We start from the raw sequence: 14761 nt of genomic DNA on the forward strand, positions 1-14761 counted from the left end.
GGCGTTCTGTAGTACTAACACTTCAGGTCCTAAATCGACAATGCTGCTTCTCCAAAAGAAGAGCACACAGTCCAGGCCCTATCCTGATCTCCTTACTTCCCCATTAGTCCACAACACTGGCTGCCAATTACACATGTTGTGGCCAAGGAAGATGAAGGGGAGCAAGAAGGAACAACTAACTTTTTTTTTTTTAAATTACATGACAAATTGGATTTTTGCTGGACCAGCATCTAGACATTAACAGTGTCTGCGGGAGGCAAGCACAGTCGGATCCTGCCATGGGCTACAGTTTTGGTTTTAAGGTTGCCCCAGACATGAGCCAGCCATGCCCAAAACTATTGAATAATAAACTCAACTAGGGAGACTGTACATTACTGTCACTACCGTGACTGCAACACTGAAATGACAAACATATCTCAATTCACACAAAGCAGTTCCAATCTGGGGAACGCACTCAAATGCCTAAATATACACAACAAAAATAAATCTGGACATTTTTTTTTATTTCAGGTACTTATACCTGAAAGTCATGTCCATGGTATTGTTGTATTAACACACCCTCACTCTAAAGCCGGCTATAGATGGATCGAATATCATCCGCTTCATGAGTGACCAGCTGAGAATTGATCCATCTATGGCCAGGCAGGTTATACTGCAATTGATCCATTTTTTTTTCCTTTTGATCACTGCCGGCGGCTATAGCCACCAGCTGTGCTCATGCGTGTTCCGCTGGCAGGAAAGGTTGCCCACCAGAACACAATAGAGTTGCAGGGGAACAGTAAGTGTTGATGGTGGAAAATGGAGCAATTGTCTTTCCTACAACCGGTGGTTGAAGGAAAGAAAATTATATAATGAATGGCCTGCTTAAGCACCAGTGTTCAGAAAGCTAACATTTTTGGATAAGTCCTAGTTTAACACCAGCACATTGAATGCACAAACACAGAATATGCGCATGGTTTCTTTACCATGGAAAAAAAAAAAAAAAGTCTAGCTATTGACTTTTCTCTTATTAAATTTGGCCTATAATTATATTTAATAGATATAACCTTTCACTATAGTGTAGAATTGTGTCAGGCCTTGTAAGACTTGCATTTTAAAACCTACCAATAAATGACAAGACAGGCTAAGAATGTAGATGTAGAGGGAAGGCATCTGTTGAGTATTGTACATTTAGTGTTCTCACCCCCACATCTGATCTACATACTTAGTTGAGGCACAAGATGTTCAGTCAAACTACTGCACAAAAATAAAATTTGCAACATGTCAAATGTGCTACACTGTAACAAAAACACCAATCGGTCACAACACTGTGCAATGCAGCAGTGCAATTTACTGTTGTGTAGAAAGCCAAAGTAGCTCTCATGGTCAGCATCTAAGAGTGACTGTGCAGTAGTGCCCAACAGGCACTTGACAATTGGCCTGACTACTTATCTAGCAGTGAATGAACCCTTTTGAAAAAATTCTAGTCTCTGAAAAACACCCACACATACAAGAAAATAAAAATGAAGAATACACATACGTTCAATAACCAAAATAGTGATTTATTAATAATTTAAAGATCTATAATAAATTTCATCTTAAAACTTTACCCCGTGGACATCTGGGAGCACAATGCATCTCCCTTATTGGCAATAAGTGTGCAATCTAAGCTTTGCAGGTCACTGGTACATACTTCCAGTTACATAATCCAAAAAAGAAAAAGGATCTCAAAAAAAAAAACAAAAAACACACCTCTTACATACCATAGCATTATAGGTGCGGCTCCATAAAAAGGTCAGAGGTAATTCACATTAAGTTTAAGAGCAATTAAAGTGTTAAAACATGAAAACCACGATGTGGTTCACAAAAGCTCAGGCAAACAAAGTTACATGAATGTGAATCAGAATTACAATTGTAAATGAACAACCTTCTGTGCATACAAAATACATGATCTTCATATCCCGATACTGAAGAGCAAAATTAGCCATTACAACTACCGCTAAGCCACTCAACATATGGCTCAGCTAAAGCAATAATGACAGATTGCAGTGCTTTTCACTATTGAACTCTGCTACACTTTTTCTGAAAAGTCCAGTCCACCTCAAGTCTTTTAAAAAGGTAAAAATATTGACAGTGCTACATATAAAAAGTGAATATTTACAGAACTCTGTAAATTGAAAAACAAAGACAACAAAAATCCAAGTACTTCAAATTCTTTAGAAGTTTAAATGCTTTCTTTGGCTCCTTTGAATTTTAGGAGAACCGGTCTTCACAGAAGACAAGGATATATACGTAAAATATATATATATATAGTTCATCCACGTCATATGGATGGTTTGCAGTCCAATGCTACTTGATTGGATCTCAAGCCACTGCGTTAAGGCAGTGCTCTCATGTAACCCTGCCAAATCATTGAGGCCCAGAGATTCCGTTCTCCATAACCCGGAGACTTCAACCAGCCATCTCTTCCTACTTTAATAATCTTGATTCACAGGTTATCACCTCCTATCGATAACATCTGTCAAATGCTTGCGACAGACTGAAAGAAACTTTTCTGTATAGGAATGATTATCACCAACACATTTCAGTGATTCAGTTTCACGTAGACTGCAAAGAATCTACTTTAAAGACATTTTGATTGCCTGGACTCGTGAAATACAATTGTTGAGGAGGGACACGATTGTCACAAGGGCTGGTAAGTCCCAATGTCCTTTCGAAATCCAACAGCTGACCCATGAAGTTAAAGTTGGGGGAAATGTTGGACTTCTTCATCTTGACTATGTCATAGGCATCATTCATGGAAAGGTTTAGCTTTTGCATGAGATAGGCCACTGTAACTGTGACTGACCTGCTGATTCCTGCAAGGCAGTGTACCAGGACACCACAACTTTTTCCTCTGGCCTCATCTGGAACAAGAAAAAGAGAAAACATAGTCAATTTAAAAATACCCACATGCTGTTGATCTTAAAGAAATTCCAAGCTGAACACTTCCTGTGTCATTTCAAAAGAGCCCTCCTAGTACTTATGTTGAACTACAGTATAATTAGCCTTTATGTTGTAGGAGTTGTAAAGCACTGAGCAAACTGATGGTGCTATATAAAACCTGAATAATAAACAGCAACAAAAATTATTTGAGATTGGGAGTGGTGGAATAGGCAAGTAAAAGAAAACTGGAAGGACTAACTACACGCATAACAGGCTGAGGCAGATTGACAGGTATTTTCTGTTACAAAAAAAAAAAAAAAAAAAAGAAGAAGAAGAAGAAACCCACACCACCCACACACTTTTTTTTTTTTTTTTAAGATGGAAAAAAGCACATACATTGCAGAGATGTGTTTTTTTTTTTTTTAATTTATTTTGGCATGGTATACACTAAGTACTATACAAGCCCCAGAATTCAAGTAAAAGAGCAAACAGCCATCAAGATATAGTGTATAATATTGGTTATCTATGTACTAAATAAAAATGATTCTCTCAAGAGGGGGAAAAAAAAAAAAAAAAGTCAAATCAAATAATTATCCAAGTGTTGTGCCAGCAACAATAGCTTTATTCAACCATGATAAGAGAAAGAGGGAAGTCACAGGGGACAGCCGATTAAGAGGAACAGGATGTCAACATTGCTGTAAAATGGGTTCCTTTGTAAGAGGAAATGCACTACAATGCTTGAAGATTAGGTACTATGTGGCAGACGGCCAAAAATGTCTTCCTGCAGTGCTCGGATTACCATCTCACTATGTTAGACTGAGGATGAAAGTTCACTAGTCCAAGGCTATATCAAGCATTTAAAAAGGAACTCTCACAGAAGCATACAGAACTTGCATTTGCAATTTAAAAGACTCCCAGTTAAGCCATAGCAGGCATACAAGCATGACAAAGGAGCAGATATGCAGCACTGATACTCACCAATAAAAGAAATGGCTTCTGGGAAAAACTGTGACAGGTTTTGGCTCCAGTGGTCCGATATTGGAATCTGCTTGTACCGGAACTCCCCAGCATTTTCAAAAAGATTTGGCAGGTTGGGGGTAACATTTAGGATGTATTTAATACCAAACTCTTCTAAAACATCCAGATTGGTAGAATCTTTGGCACAGCCGAGGTATAAGTAGGGCAGTATTTCAACTGGGAATGAAGGTTGTGTGTTAGACAGGGGGCTGCCATCAGAGTCTGTAGCGCTGCTGGGGTCCCTGTCAATGTCAGATTCGATGTCTGATGAAGAATCAGAGCTGATTCGTAAGCCTCCCAGGCCTAGCACCGGTGGAGAACTGCTGCTGCAAGAACTGTCCAGATTGGTTTCACAATGCACAGGATACTCGGCCTGGAATTTGTTATAACCACCTGCAATAGAGGGAGAGGTATAGTTAGAGCACACTGTCAGGGGAAAGAGGTAAAAAAAAAATATAATATATATATATCTGATCTGTTTGAATAAATGTTTAACCAAGTGCAGAGAGCACACACTGCAAGCTGTAGTCTCCTTTCATTGATAAGACCCTCTTGTCCTTCATCAATGGAATGCAAATAAAGTACGACCTCAATTTTATACAGTGCTTTTCCGATAAGGTTAGACTTTGTACCTTGATAGAATGAATGAATCACTAGGGCTGCGATTAGAGAGAAATCTACGCTGTGGTGATATACTTATCATGGCTGCTGATAATCTCTGTGGTAATAATCGGTAAACTACCTATGTGTACTCAGATTTCTTAGCAGCAATCACAAAGGAAGGAAATTATTATCTCCAGCTCATTAGTGAAGACAGTCATTTGGTCAAAGACCAGAGCCACTAGTAAAATAATAAAAGAAGTTGTAAAGATACCTACACCCACTGTGCTCTGACCATACAAACCCTGCATTTAGACTAAACTTGGCCATACATTACACAATTTTCTTGCTCAATTTCCTTTAGATTCACCGTCAACTATATAGTGCAAGTCTGACTGCATACAAATGAAAGCGTTTAGGTTTTACCTCTTATTATTTGGTTTTGGTAAACAAAAGAAAATTGTACAAGAAAGAAACTGTAGAAAGTATGGACTGCACAAAATCGGAGTGTCAGGACAAACATGTCATCCTTTGTACCAATACAATCCAGAGAAATCAAACCAGACTGACAATGCTTTATCTGGTAGGACTGGATTGTAGGGCGAATTATGACACATGTATGTGCATGGAATGGAATGATTTATCATCTTATTTGTTTCGGCCACACTAAGCACATTCTAACACACAGGTTGTGTGGCTAGGTGTTAATGCCATCTATCAGTAGTGAGGACAAGGCACTGGTACAGACTGGCACTCCTGCGTAGAGGCAGATGCTCACCTGAACTTATTTGTGTGCAAAATATAAAACAGAGGCAAAGAGCCTTTCTAATGGGGTGCCAGCCATCAGCAGCGGGAGCCCAATGCTGGGGTGCCAGCCGTCAGCCCAATGCAGGGTGCCAGCCGTCAGCAGCGGGAGCCCAATGCTGGGGTGCCAGCCATCAGCAATGAATGCCAGCTACTAGTGTAGGCTGCTACAGATTTAATAGGTGCCAACCATTGACTTTAGAAGCTGTGTTTCATTTCTGTACAAAACATACAAAAATAAGCAGTGATACGATGTACCAGCATTCCGTGACAAATGTCAGCTGGTGGGGTGGTCTGTCACACCTGTCTAAGGAAGCAGTGCCCCCGGTGAGGTGCCTCTTCTAGTGGGATGCCAGCTAGCTATGACAAATGTTCAGCCTGTCACTCCTGTGGTGCCAGCAGTCTAACAGAGGAGACACTCTCTTCTATGGAGATGCCAGCTATTAGAAGAGCCTGGCATTCAGGTCTAGGGTGCCTACACTTCACCTGTGCAGCTAGCGTGTCATTTGTGTGTACAAGCAGGATGCAGACTATCACTCCTGTGTGCCTGTACTAATGGCAGACAATCACTCTTGTCGAAGGTGCTAGCACTTCATTTCTGTGCAGAGTCTGAGCTTTTCAATACTAACATGTGAGTACTGCTGCAGATTGTCACTCCTACCTAGGACCTCAGTTCTGGCACACAGACCATCACTCCTAGGGTAGACTATCCCTCCTCTTTAGTGGCCTCAATACTGCTTCAGACTGTCCCTGTCCAGACTCTCTCTCTCCTCTTTAGAGTTCCTGTACTGGTGCATATTATTCCTCTGCTTCAGGGTCCCTGTCCTTATGCAGACTATCCCTTCTCCCTGGGGTCCATGTCCAGACTATCCCTTCTGTGTTTTGGTGCAGACTAACCCTTCCTTTTGGGGGTCCCTATACTAATGCAGACCATCCCTCCTGTGTCCCTGGCACGGTGCACAGCATCCCTCCTTATTTGGGGTCCTTGTTCAGACTATCCCTCATTCACACGAGGGGTCCCCGTCCTGCTGCAGGCTATCCCTCCTGCACGGGGGGGGGGGGTCCCCATCCTGCTGCAGGCTATCCCTCCAGCACGGGGGGGGGTGGGTCCCCATCCTGCTGCAGGCTATCCCTCCAGCACGGGGGGGGGGGGGTCCCCATCCTGCTGCAGGCTATCCCTCCAGCACGGGGGGGGTCCCCATCCTGCTGCAGACCATTCCTCCTCTTTGAAGTCTCCGTGCAGACTATCCCTCTCCTGTGTGCAGGGTCCCTGTCACGTCGCAGACTATCCCTCCTGCGCGCGGGGGGGGGGGTGGTCCCTGTCACGTCGCACACTATCCCTCCTGCGCGCGGGGGGGGGGGGGGGGGTGTGTCCCTGTCACGTCGCAGACTATCCCTCCTGCGCGCGGGGGGGGGGGGGGGTGTGTGTCCCTGTCACGTCGCAGACTATATCTCCTGCGCGCGGGGGGGGGGGGGGTCCCTGTCACGTCGCAGACCATCCCTCCTGCGCGCAGGGGGGGGGGTCCCTGTCACGTCGCGGACCATCCCTCCTGCGCGCGGGGTCCCTGTCACGTCGCGGACCATCCCTCCTGCGCGCGGGGTCCCTGTCACGTCGCGGACCATCCCTCCTGCGCGCGGGGTCCCTGTCACGTCGCGGACCATCCCTCCTGCGCGCGGGGTCCCTGTCACGTCGCGGACCATCCCTCCTGCGCGCGGGGTCCCTGTCACGTCGCGGACCATCCCTCCTGCGCGCGGGGTCCCTGTCACGTCGCGGACCATCCCTCCTGCGCGCGGGGTCCCTGTCACGTCGCGGACCATCCCTCCTGCGCGCGGGGTCCCTGTCACGTCGCGGACCATCCCTCCTGCGCGGGGTCCCTGTCACGTCGCGGACCATCCCTCCTGCGCGGGGTCCCTGTCACGTCGCAGACCATCCCTCCTGCGCGGGGTCCCTGTCACGTCGCAGACCATCCCTCCTGCGCGGGGTCCCTGTCACGTCGCAGACCATCCCTCCTGCGCGGGGTCCCTGTCACGTCGCAGACTATCCCTCCTGCGCGGGGTTCCCTGTCACGTCGCAGACTATCCCTCCTGCGCGGGGTCCCTGTCACGTCGCAGACTATCCCTCCTGCGCGGGGTTCCTGTCACATTGCAGATTATCCCTCCTGAGTGTGGTCCCTGTCACATTGCAGACTATCCCTCCTGTGCGGGGTCCCTGTCACATTGCAGATTATCCCTCCTGAGTGTGGTCCCTGTCACATTGCAGACTATCCCTCCTGAGTGTGGTCCCTGTCACATTGCAGATTATCCCTCCTGTGCGGGGTCCCTGTCACATTGCAGACTATCCCTCCTGTGCGGGGTCCCTGTCACATTGCAGACTATCCCTCCTGTGCGGGGTCCCTGTCACATTGCAGACTATCCCTCCTGTGCGGGGTCCCTGTCACATTGCAGACTATCCCTCCTGAGTGTGGTCCCTGTCACATTGCAGACTATCCCTCCTGTGCGGGGTCCCTGTCACATTGCAGATTATCCCTCCTGAGTGTGGTCCCTGTCACATTGCAGACTATCCCTCCTGAGTGTGGTCCCTGTCACATTGCAGACTATCCCTCCTGAGCGTGGTCCCTGTCACATTGCAGATTATCCCTCCTGAGCGGGGTCCCTGTCACATTGCAGACTATCCCTCCTGAGCGGGGTCCCTGTCACATAGTGCAGACTATCCCTCCTGTGCGTGGTCCCTGTCACATAGTGCAGACTATCCCTCCTGTGCGTGGTCCCTGTCACATAGTGCAGACTATCCCTCCTGAGCGTGGTCCCTGTCACATAGTGCAGACTATCCCTCCTGAGCGGGGTCCCTGTCACATTGCAGACTATCCCTCCTGAGCGGGGTCCCTGTCACATTGCAGACTTTCCCTCCTGAGCGGGGTCCCTGTCACATTGCAGACTATCCCTCCTGAGCGGGGTCCCTGTCACATTGCAGACTATCCCTCCTGAGCGGGGTCCCTGTCACATTGCAGACTATCCCTCCTGAGTGTGGTCCCTGTCACATTGCAGATTATCCCTCCTGAGTGTGGTCCCTGTCACATTGCGGACTATCCCTCCTGTGCGGGGTCCCTGTCACATTGCAGACTATCCCTCCTGAGTGTGGTCCCTGTCACGTTGCAGACTATCCCTCCTGAGTGTGGTCCCTGTCACATTGCAGACTATCCCTCCTGAGTGTGGTCCCTGTCACATTGCAGACTATCCCTCCTGAGTGTGGTCCCTGTCACGTTGCAGACTATCCCTCCTGAGTGTGGTCCCTGTCACGTTGCAGACTATCCCTCCTAAGTGTGGTCCCTGCAGTGTCCGTATCGGTCGGTACCTTCCAGGTAGTACGCCTTGCAGCCCTCGTCCTTGAGCCTCTTCATGAGCAGTCCCAGCACGGACTCCCCGCCGGTGTTCTCGTTCCAGTCGGCGCTGCCCTCGTCGTAGAGGATGACGGTGTCGGAGCCGCACCTCCGGGCGAACGTGTCCCGGTCCTCTCCGCGGGTGAAGAGCGATCGGATGGGCAGGTTGCCCTTCTTGAGTCGGCGCAGCATGATGCCGGGGATGGCCACGTTGATGGCGGCCTCGATGTGGGATGACTCGTACAGCTCCGGGGGTCTGCAGTCCATGAGCAGGAGGCGCTCGTTGGCCAGCTGGAGCTGCTCATTGAGCCAGGCCACCGACTTGCTGAGCGCCATGTCTGGGTGCACGGGTCTGAGCTTGTCTATCATTGAGGACGGGGCACGGAGCGGGCACGAGAGCGAGCGAGCTGCCTTCCTTCCCTCCTTCTTCAATAGAGCCGCCTGGTGCAGATCCCAGTGAATGGCGTCTCCCTCTCTCTCGCGGATCAATCAGCTCCGCGCGGCCCAGCCACCTACTGAATGGATACAAACACGGGACGTCTCAATGGATACATTGTGCGCGCCGGCCAATCACAGAGCGCCCAGCGCCGGTTGCCTGGGAGACGGGCCGGCTGGAACAGGTTGTGTTGATGAATTGTTAATGAGTTTGTCATTCACAAAAACGGAAAGGAATTTCCGCTCTGGATCAGCCGAGTGCAAACAAGCAGCAACAGCAGATGAGGGGAGGGGGAGAAGGGGGAGAGAGAGAGGGAGGAAGGAGGACGGGGGAGGGGGGAGCTGCCTTCTACGGCTCTACAGGAATTCCGAGCTGTGCCGCTCACATTCTCCTCACACAGTCTCCATGTCTGGGGGTCGGGTTGCCGCTCATCCCTTTAATATGAATTACACAGGTTCTGGGGCGGATAAGGTGGGAATTCAACTCACTCAGTGCCTTATATAATAAATTAGCCCCGGAAGCTGTGTAATTCATATGTGTTCGGGTCTAAAGGGATGAGGGGCAACCCTACTGGGCGGGAGCCAGGAGCAGGCAGTGGGGGAGCCACATAGAAGGGGCCTTCCTGTTCTCACAAGTCCCTTGTATCAGCCCCCCTCCCTTCCCATATACAGGTGAAACTCAAAAAAATTATATAATATCGTGCAAAAGTTCATTTATTTCAGTAATGCAACTTAAAAGGTGAAACTAATATATGAGATAGACTCATTACATGCAAAGCAAGATAGTTCAAGCCGTGATTTGTCATAATTGTGATGATTATGGCTTACAGCTCATGAAAACCCCAAATCCACAATCTCAGAAAATTAGAATATTGTGAAAAGGTGCAATATTCTAGGCTCAAAGTGTCCCACTCTAATCAGCTAATTAGGCCATAACACCTGCAAAGGGTTCCTGAGCCTTTAAATGGTCTCCCAGTCTGGTTCAGTAGGAATCACAATCATGGGAAAGACTGCTGACCTGACAGTTGTGCAGAAAACCATCATTGACACCCTCCATAAGGAGGGAAAGCCTCAAAAGGTAATTGCAAAAGAAGTTGGATGTTCCCAAAGTGCTGTATCAAAGCACATTAATAGAAAGTTATGTGGAAGGGAAAAGTGTGGAAGAAAAGGTGCACAAGCAGCAGGGATGACCGCAGCCTGGAGAGGATTGTCAGGAAAAGGCCATTCAAAAGTGTTGGGGACTTTCACAAGGAGTGGACTGAGGCTGGAGTCAGTGCATCAAGAGCCGCCACACACAGATGGATCCTGGACATGGGCTTCAAATGTCGTATTCCTCTTGGCAAGCTGCTCCTGAACAACCAACAAAGTCAGAAGCGTCTTACCTGGGCTAAAGAAAAACAGACCTGGTCTGTTGCTCAGTGGTCCAAAGTCCTCTTTTCTGATGAGAGCAACCTTTGCATCTCATTTGGAAACCAAGGACCCAGAGTATGGAGGAAGAATGGAGAGGCCCAAGGACCCCGAGTATGGAGGAAGAATGGAGAGGCCCAAGGACCCCGAGGATGGAGGAAGAATGGAGAGGCACAAGGACCCAGAGTATGGGGGAAGAATGGAGAGGCACACATTGCAAGATGCTTGAAGTCCAGTGTGAAGTTTCCACAGTCTGTGTTGATTTGGGGAGCCATGTCATCTGCTGGTGTTGGTCCACTGTGCTTCATTAAGTCCAGGGTCAACGCAGCCATCTACCAGGAGATTTTGGAGCACTTCATGCTGCCTTCCGCAGACGAGCTTTATGGGGATGCTGACTTCATTTTCCAGCAGGACTTGGTACCTGCCCATACTGCCCAAAAGCACCAAAACCTGGTTCAATGACTGTGGGATTACTGTGCTTGATTGGCCAGCAAACTCACCTGGGGCATTGCCAAGAGAAAGATGAGAGACATAAGACCGAACAATGCAGAAGAGCTGAAGGCCGCTATTGAAGCATCCTGGTCTTCCATAACACCTCAGCAGTGCCACAGGCTGATAGCTTCCATGCCACACCGCATTGAGGCAGTAATTGCTGCAAAAGGGGCCCAAACCAAGTACTGAGTACATATGCATGCTTATACTTTTCAGAGTCCGATATTGTTCTATGTACAATCCTTGTTTTATTGATTGCATGTAATATTCTAATTTTCTGAGATTGTGGATTTGGGGTTTTCATGAGCTGTAAGCCATAATCATCACAATTATGACAAATCACGGCTTGAACTATCTTGCTTTGCATGTAATGAGTCTCATATATTAGTTTCACCTTTTAAGTTGCATTACTGAAATAAATGAACTTTTGCATGATATTCTAATTTTTTTGAGTTTCACCTGTACATGGGAAGGGGAGGGGGCTGATACAAGGAACTTGTGAGAAGAACAGGAAGGACCCTTCTATGTGGCTCCCCCACTGCCTGCTCCTGGATCCCACCTAGTAGGGTTGCCCCTCATCCCTTTAGACCCGAACACAATTTTTCGAGTTTCACCTGTATACCTGTACATAGAGGTATCAAGGCATGCCAGGCCCTTTTCTATGTGTAACCTTTTTTCTTTTGGGGGGTATGAGAAAAGGCCCGCCCCAAACCTGTAGGTAAAAAAGAGGACCAGACCCTTCACTAATGCAGGCCATACATGGGTCGAATGCCGAATGATTTGTCGTCCGAAAATCAAAAAACGTTTGCTTGGTAATCCGATGGTGCCATCAATGATTTCAGAAATCAGCCAACCAAGTCATAAAGTTCACTCCATATAACAGGCGAAACTTCTGTTCCTTCCAGGTCACGGCTCATGCGCATATTCTTTTCGGAAAAAGTATTGTACGATTTGACCATCATTGAGTCGAAAATTGGCCGTTTTTCACAAATTTTCCAACATGCCCGATCACCGAAAAGGGGAGGAATCAGTGCCATTGACCCACCAACAGAGCGAAAATTGGCTGATTATTCTTAGATCCGATTTTCGGATGAAGAATCAGTTGAATTTCGACCCATGTATGGCCAGCCTAAGACTGAGTATGATAATAAAGTAATAAAGGTACCCTCCACAATCCCCTTCCTGGAAATGACAGTATAATGACAGTATAACCAATTAGTGCTGGATAGAGTGGACAAGGACTAGAACCCCTGTCAGGTTTTTGTTGCTGTCTAGATCCCCATTCAGCTCCGGAAAGGTTTTACCCCCTTCATGACCAGGCCATTTTTTTGCTACATTAACCATTTGCCCTCCAGAGGATTTACCCCCCCTTAATGACCAGGCCATTTTTTGCGTTAAGGCGCTGTGTTACTTTGACAATTGCGCGGTCATGCAATGCCACACCTAAATTAAATTTATGTCTTTTTTTCCCCCATGAATAGAGCTTTCATTTGGTGGTATTTGATCACCTGTGCATTTTTTCTTTTTTTTGTGCAATAAAAAAAAAGACCGACAATTTTGAGAAAAAACAATATTTTTGACTTTTTGCTATTAAACATGTCCAGTTAAAAATTTTTAACAAATCCAATTTCATCATAAATTTAGGGAAAAATTATTCTGCTACATGTCTCTGCTAAAAAAAAATCTCAATACGTGTAAATGAATTGGTTTACGTGAAAGTTATAACGTTTACAAATGGCGGTATAGATACTGGAATTTCATTTTTTTTTTAATTTTTACTAGTAATGGAGGCGATCAGCGACTTATAGCAGGATTGTGGTGGGCATTCTGACACTGGGTGGGAACTGACTTCGTGTCACTGACACAGGGGCGGACTGACAACTCATGGGGCTCCCGGGCAATAGGGGATCATGGGGCCCCTGTGTCCTTGCCCAAACTCAAAAAAGCCTATGAAAAAGGTACCAGGGGCATCTCATGGGGCCCCCTACTGACCCTGGGCCCTCGGGCAGTGCCCAAGTTTCCAAATGGTCAGTCCAGCCCTGCACTGACATCCCCAGTGACACCAATACAGTGGTCAGTGCTAATAAAAAGCACTGACACTGTACTAATGGCACAGGGTAGGAAGGGGTTAACATGAGGGGCAATCAAAGGGTTAACTGTGTGTTGTTTTACTGTGGGCTGTGTGAGTGCTACACTGTAAGCACACTTGCCGATGGCGGAGAGAGCAGTTCCTGAGTGCTACTCCGTCCTGAACCTGGCTCTCACAGCTTATCAGAAGGCTCCACACTCCTCCCTGAGCAGCATGATGGGAAAGAAGAAGTCAGCAGAGGCAGCCTGCACTTTTCCATGGTCTTCCTCCAGTGGCATCAGCTCCTTATTCCTAATCACCACTTGGTCTCTGCAGCCAGGGCTGCCATGGCAGCGGCCAAATGGTCTACCTCTCTACATTGCTTAGCAGACCCCTTTTGTGCCAAGCCCTCTACAACCTCCAGAACTCTACAAGATAGTGCCAGTGCCTCTATTTCTTTTCAGCTGCCAGCTTTCCCAGCATAGAGATCTCAATTCTCCACCGTGATTTCTATACAATCGCTCTCTGCTCCCTCTGAACTCCAGTCTGATACATGCACCACAGCTCTCTCCTCTCCCTCAATTACCTCCTCTCCTTAGACTCAGCCGGGGTTCACACAAGAGCAGTGTGGGAAACCGCATGTGATTGGGACAGGAATCGCACCGCATTCCTGTTTGAATGACGTGATTCTTTGCAGTGCGATTTGAGCTCTGTCATTTTGTAGAGGCTCAAATTGCACTGCACCACAGGTATCAGTTTTGGTATCTGAGCATTTGCATGAGTACAAGTACTTGTGCAAATGCTTAGAATCGGCAAAGCTAATATACACTGTATGTAAATCTAAATGTTGACCTGTCCATACTTGAAAATAATAAGCATGATCAAATCATAAAAAATGGAAGAGCTACCCCTCTTATTGTCTCAACTCCCTAGCAGACCCTCTTCTCTTTTCTTCTCCTTCGCGCTGTAGCCGCTGTACATATGAGATGGTTTAAAACTTAACAACACCACCTCTTCAGTAGCCTTAGAGATCTTACCTGACAGCTTCCTACTGCCTGACATTTACCCACCCCAAAGCATGTATTCTTTGAATGAACAGGATTTTACCTCACCTATTCTGATGTAAGTGGTCTTCGCAACTTTTGGTAAACTCATATGCACACTGTTTTTTGTTGTTTTTTTGTATACATTGTGTAAATCAATAATTATTGAAAAAGAAAAATCTTAAGAAATTTATATAAAGTGTTAAAAAAATGCAAAAGAATAATTAGTCAATGATACTAATGCAATTGATAAGATGTGATAAAAATGGTAAAAGTTCCAAAAAGAATACAGGATACACCTATAGATGCATACATACATGAAAGACTGATGTACAATATACCTTTTCAGAACTTTGTATTGTGTAGACCCCATATAGTCAGGAGTAGAGAAAATGTTGACCCAGACTGACTCACCTATTGGTAAGTATCAGTGGAGATAGGTGAACGCCATGGCTGTACTTGTGTCTCTCTAAAGAGCCTGAATAAATATCAAACGTTGTTTAGATATAGTGTTACAGCTTATATGGCCCTATTAGGGCGATTCACCCTCTCTATTTGTCCTGTTTACTGTTATTACTGAAAGTGAAAGTAAAAGAAAATCAAACATTTTGGTT

At 46.6% G+C, this 14761-nt stretch overlaps 1 protein-coding gene across 1 annotated transcript; it reads right to left on the reverse strand.

Annotated features, from left to right (window-relative positions):
- Positions 1–1520: 1520 nt before the first annotated feature.
- On the reverse strand, positions 1521–9348 carry DUSP6 (dual specificity phosphatase 6). The gene is made up of 3 exons (XM_089652485.1): positions 8678–9348; positions 3883–4314; positions 1521–2885 (listed from the first exon to the last, which is right to left on the reverse strand). The coding sequence occupies exons 1-3, from the start codon at positions 9069–9071 to the stop codon at positions 2578–2580; spliced, it is 1134 nt and encodes a 377-aa protein (XP_089508611.1). The 5' UTR covers positions 9072–9348; the 3' UTR covers positions 1521–2577.
- Between the last annotated feature and the right edge of the window lie 5413 nt (positions 9349–14761).

Source organism: Staurois parvus, unplaced genomic scaffold (genome assembly GCF_062004578.1).
Source record: "Staurois parvus isolate SC_StPar_1 unplaced genomic scaffold, SC_StPar_1.0 ptg000025l, whole genome shotgun sequence".
Lineage (NCBI taxonomy): Eukaryota > Metazoa > Chordata > Amphibia > Anura > Ranidae > Staurois > Staurois parvus.

Coding starts and splice junctions, on each gene's coding strand:
- DUSP6 (XM_089652485.1), bottom strand. CDS start 9,071: ATGATAGACAAGCTCAGACCCGTGCACCCAGACATGGCGCTCAGCAAG. Junction 4,315..8,677: donor CAAGGCGTACTACCTGGAAG/GTACCGACCGAT, acceptor CCTCTATTGCAG/GTGGTTATAACAAATTCCAG. Junction 2,886..3,882: donor AGAAGCCATTTCTTTTATTG/GTGAGTATCAGT, acceptor TTCTTGTTCCAG/ATGAGGCCAGAGGAAAAAGT.